At 36.4% G+C, this 4,659-nt stretch overlaps 1 protein-coding gene across 2 annotated transcripts in view; it reads left to right on the top strand.

The window, feature by feature from the left end:
• The first annotated feature begins 208 nt into the window (after positions 1 to 208).
• The window catches only part of TFAP2C (transcription factor AP-2 gamma), a 22,063-nt gene continuing 17,612 nt past the window's right edge, over positions 209 to 4,659 (top strand). For both annotated transcript variants that reach the window (XM_072414220.1, XM_072414221.1), the window contains exon 1: positions 209 to 287. In XM_072414220.1, coding sequence (XP_072270321.1) covers positions 258 to 287 — 30 coding nt within the window. In that variant the 5' untranslated portion in view covers positions 209 to 257. The remainder of the gene's footprint in view (positions 288 to 4,659) is intronic.

Here is a 4,659-nt window from a genome sequence, read left to right on the forward strand (position 1 = left end):
TACCCCTAGCCAGTGATCCTGAGCCACTTTAAAAGAGTCTTTAGAGCATGGGGTGAGATTAAACTGGATAAAAAGGGGAGGTGTACAACTGAGGGGCTGGAAGATGCTCTCAAAAGCCAAGTTTTTTGGCTGGGTGTCAGGCAGCAGAGCGCATGCGCACAGCCCCAGGGACCTAGTCCAGGTGCTTCTGCTGTACAGGTAACAGTCAGGCTCACAAGTGGTGCTGTGTAACTATCCCTCTAGAGAACCCCCAACTGATGGCTTTACTGGGGAGATCAGACTGGCAGGTAAGTTTTTATTCACTTTTACTTGAACTATTTATTTAGCTGTAGACTTCTTTTCTTTCCCTGCTCAAATCCAAGCTGCCCAACCTGATCACTAAACTTGGCACCCGTTCTGTTTGCAGTGAGGTGTCAGTTTAATCTTCGGGATTCCGACTTTACTTGCAACCTGCTAAGAAAGAAAATAATAATAAAGAGTATTAGTAACCACTTACCTGATGAGTGATCACCTACTGCTCATAGCCATGTTAATCCTGCAAAAACTGTGTCTTAAACTCATTACCTACGCATAGAAGATCGTGCTAATCCTGCAAAAATTTACTATTAACTATCTATACACGAGGGCTGGATTTTAGCACCAAAAAAAGAAATATATTTTTTATTTTATTCTTTTTTATTCTTTAACAATCGCTCGCTCCCTTTTTCTTTACTTATTTTTTTTTATTTGTATTAACATCATTTAGTTTGCCAGTGTTCTGGTAAAAATGCTGAGCCCTTTAAATTCAATTTTCTTTATTTAATTTTATTTTTGCAAAGTTATTTACCGCCTTTCGTTTAATTAGTTGGCTTCTTCGTGTTTTATTAAATAGTCCTTTAAATTAAATTTTAGGGTTACGAAAATAATTTTTATCATTCATTTTACTATTCAATAGTTTTCTTTCTTTTTTGTTTTAATTATTTGGTGTTGTGTTATAGTTCTGATCTATATCTATTACTTTTTATACTTTTATCTACTTACCTACCTACTATTTTTGGTAGTTTAATTATAATAATGTAATATTTCGCTCTCGCTCTATATATATTTACAAAACTCAGGACTTGTTTATAATTATGTTTTGTCCCCAAACTTCTTCCCCCTAAATGTTTAAATCAATGTATTGAGCATTACAATGCTGGGGTCTGTAATATAGTTATATTAGAAGTGGTCTGGATGGAATATGTAGTTACAACGTGCACAATACACTTCTTAAATGTGCAAACAGAGACTTTTTTTTTTAAGAAAAAGAAAGAAAACCTAATGTTTTAATTATTTATTTTTTGACACAAAAACACATTGTTGCCATTAAAAATAAAAGGATCGTTACATTTTTATTAGCGGATGCTAACGCAAAACGATGGCAGTCTTTAAAAATTATAGGGGGCATTTTCAATCCGGTGACTTTATTTATTTCTCCTTTCTTTAACTAACTGTAGAAAAGTAAAGTTTGTTATTTAAACGAGGGAAAACAATAAGGTAGGATGTATCCGTTGGGACAATTTGCATTTCTGCTCAGTGCCCACCAAAGTTTTTCTTAAATGCATTCCCTGTAGATTCTGGATGGATGTCAAATGTGATTTTACACGGATCTGCCGATGAAAACTTTAATCTGAGGATGAACCGAGAATTTAACAGGTGTGAAGTGAAGATTACAGCTCCCAATACGGGCCTTTGTGTTTTCTTTGTCACACCATTGTCGCTTTATATCCTCCTAGGATTAAAAATAATACACTTAAATTTTCATGATCGTTTGACTCTTGTTATATTCCGACCTAGGGTTATAAAATCTACATGACATCCCCAACCTATCCTTTTATTCTGCTGCGTTTGGTTTTATTGTCCAGAATGCACTTCATGTTTTATAGGGTGCTAAAAAGAGTAAAATAGGTCTGAAATTGTGAGATTTGAGTATGTAAAAGGAAGGGGGGGGGGGGGGGGGGGGGGGGAATAAAAATAATTATCTATATACATATCACACATACATATCATATCAGTTGTATATGATTAATTTGCACTTGGAAAAGTTTTGAAAATGTTAAAAATAATTTACTATATATATATATATATATTTACATTAAAAAATTATATAATATATATATATATATATATATATATATATATAGTATATCATTTTTACTATTTCCAAAACTTTTCCCTAGAGATATAGATATATTGGATATTCGTATATTTAACTTATTGTCGCTATATTTAATTGACTTTAATAGTCCTTTACAGGCTGATATATTCAGAGTTACAGGAAATGTTGCAATGATAGTTTTATAATAATTCCTGGTATTAATTATCCCACAATGAAGTAATTCAGGCCTCTTCTGATTGGCTGCCAGTGTACCCAGCTGTACATATATTACATGTAATATGTATGTAGTGTAAGCTCTGTCCTCACACTTGGGGTCTCATATAGGACATGGCTCTTCTAATGCAGGACTTTTTTTTTTTGTTACTTCGGAATATCATTTGTATTCCCAGTCTTAAAGACGCCAGGGCTTTTCGTCCTCAAAACACTGACTGGGGAGAAAAATGCATTTCAAAGGCACTTCTATAGGACTAAACAACAGGAGCAATTAAAAAAAAAAAACTTGCCCCACCAAAAATGGTAATGAAGAAGATTAGCTACAACCGACTGACATTCTCCAATGATTACAGGCTTTCTCAATAGAAGGAATAAGCACCTGGTTTAAAAAGAAACACCTTTCCAAGTTTTTTTTTAATTTATTCTCAGGAATTAACTCTTTCTATCCTCGCACACACAAGCAGGGATTAGACCCCCCCCCCCCTTCAAAAAGAAACTATTTTAAAGTTGTCCATAAAAAAAAATACCGACTATAAACAAAACATTAAAAAACAGGAGACGAGAAACAAGAATGCGGGCCTTGTATTTATTGTGTTTTATTTTAACTACTTTACACAATCATAAAAGTACAGAATACAGTTGGAATGATTCGCTAAAAAGGCAAAGATTGCTCATTTGCAAAGTGATCAATGTGCTTGAGACATAGGGTGAATGTGAACTTTATTTATAGGGTGAAACTGAACTTTAGTTATCCAATCATGCGCAGTAATGAACTGTTCCTAAATTTTATTTCACTTTATTGGCTCTGTAAGGTCTCCCATAATGAAATAAATCAATCCCACTTTGGTATTCCACTGCAATCTAATATAGAGATTAAAATCGATTGCATTAGCATATTAGATGCGTTGTCTATAGCAACCAGGATGCTGATTTGATTTTGGGTTGTGTTGCTATGGGTGATTTCCTGGGCTTGTCCTTGGGCTTTTCTTAGACTCTTTTTCCTGTGTTTCATATAAAAGTTGCATTTTCCAGTTGTTTTGGTGGTATACATGGGCTCCAGATGTAATAGCATACAATTTGGGGACAGTTTTATCCTTTATCTAGTAGCTAGGAAGATAGGTGACATGGAAGGTTTTGCCTGGGATTTCAGATTCTTCTATATTTTCTGTGTATTGTGGATTTGAAGATACACCTCCTGCGAATAAACAAATTGCGCCTTTGGGTGGAATTATCGTTCGCTGATTATCGGCCCTTGTTATGAAAACTGGAGAAAAATCTAATGATGACCAATCAGATATAATCTTATATATATTAGGAAAATGAAACTGACAATACAAAAAAGGGAAACTACAAATCCTAGCAGACCCTGAAAACCCCAGCAGCGCCTTGTCACAATCTGGTAGGACGGGGAAACTTGCGGCTTTGCATTTGTTGTAGGACTACATGTCCCAGCAGTAGAGGAGTCCTGCAATTCTACAGTCACTGCTGCTACGGGGGCATTATATGGACCCTGCTCCTTTGGGAATGGGACGAATGTGTGTTTAACTTTGGGTTAAGCCTGACAGCAATTATCGGGTGTTATAACATGAATATAGCGAGATAAATCCAACCCAGCGATAATAGTATAGTGTATACAGAGCTGATTGTGTTACCTGCGGGTTACCTGTCCCTTCTCCTCCTGCTTTATTTGCCTGTATATATCCTAATCTGTGTGTACCCTCTCTCACATTATCAGACCCATTCCATTCTAAATCATCTGTCCTCTTTATTGCCCTACCTGCTCCCTCTTTATTATGTCCTATGTGTTCTCTTTCTTTCCCTTTCTAAGCAAACCCATCTGTACCCTCTTTATCCTGATCTGTTCACTCTCTCTCCATCTTGCCCAAAGTGCCCCTTGTGTTCTTTCTCCTTCCTGTACTGCCCCAATCTTTTCTTTTTTCTGGCCTATTCTACATGTGATGTTTCTTATCTTCTGCTCACCTGTCCTCTCTTTATCTTGTGCTATCTGTTCTCTTTCTTGCCCTACCTGTTCCCTTCTTCATCCTGCCCTACCTTCCTCCTTTCTACCATGCATTACCTATTTCATCTCCATTCAGTCCTATCTGTCCCTTCTTTATCCTGTCCTATCCATTCTAATCTACTTGCCCCCACTTTATTCATTGTTTTCCTCTAAATCCTGTCTTACCGGTCCTCTCTCTGTCCTGTCCTACCTGTCCCATCTTTGTCCTGTTCTATATGTCTCCTCCCTGTCCTGTGCTATATGTCCCCTCTCTGTCCTGTGCTATATGTCCCTCTCTGTCCTGTCCTAT

Source organism: Pyxicephalus adspersus, chromosome 6 (genome assembly GCF_032062135.1).
Source record: "Pyxicephalus adspersus chromosome 6, UCB_Pads_2.0, whole genome shotgun sequence".
Lineage (NCBI taxonomy): Eukaryota > Metazoa > Chordata > Amphibia > Anura > Pyxicephalidae > Pyxicephalus > Pyxicephalus adspersus.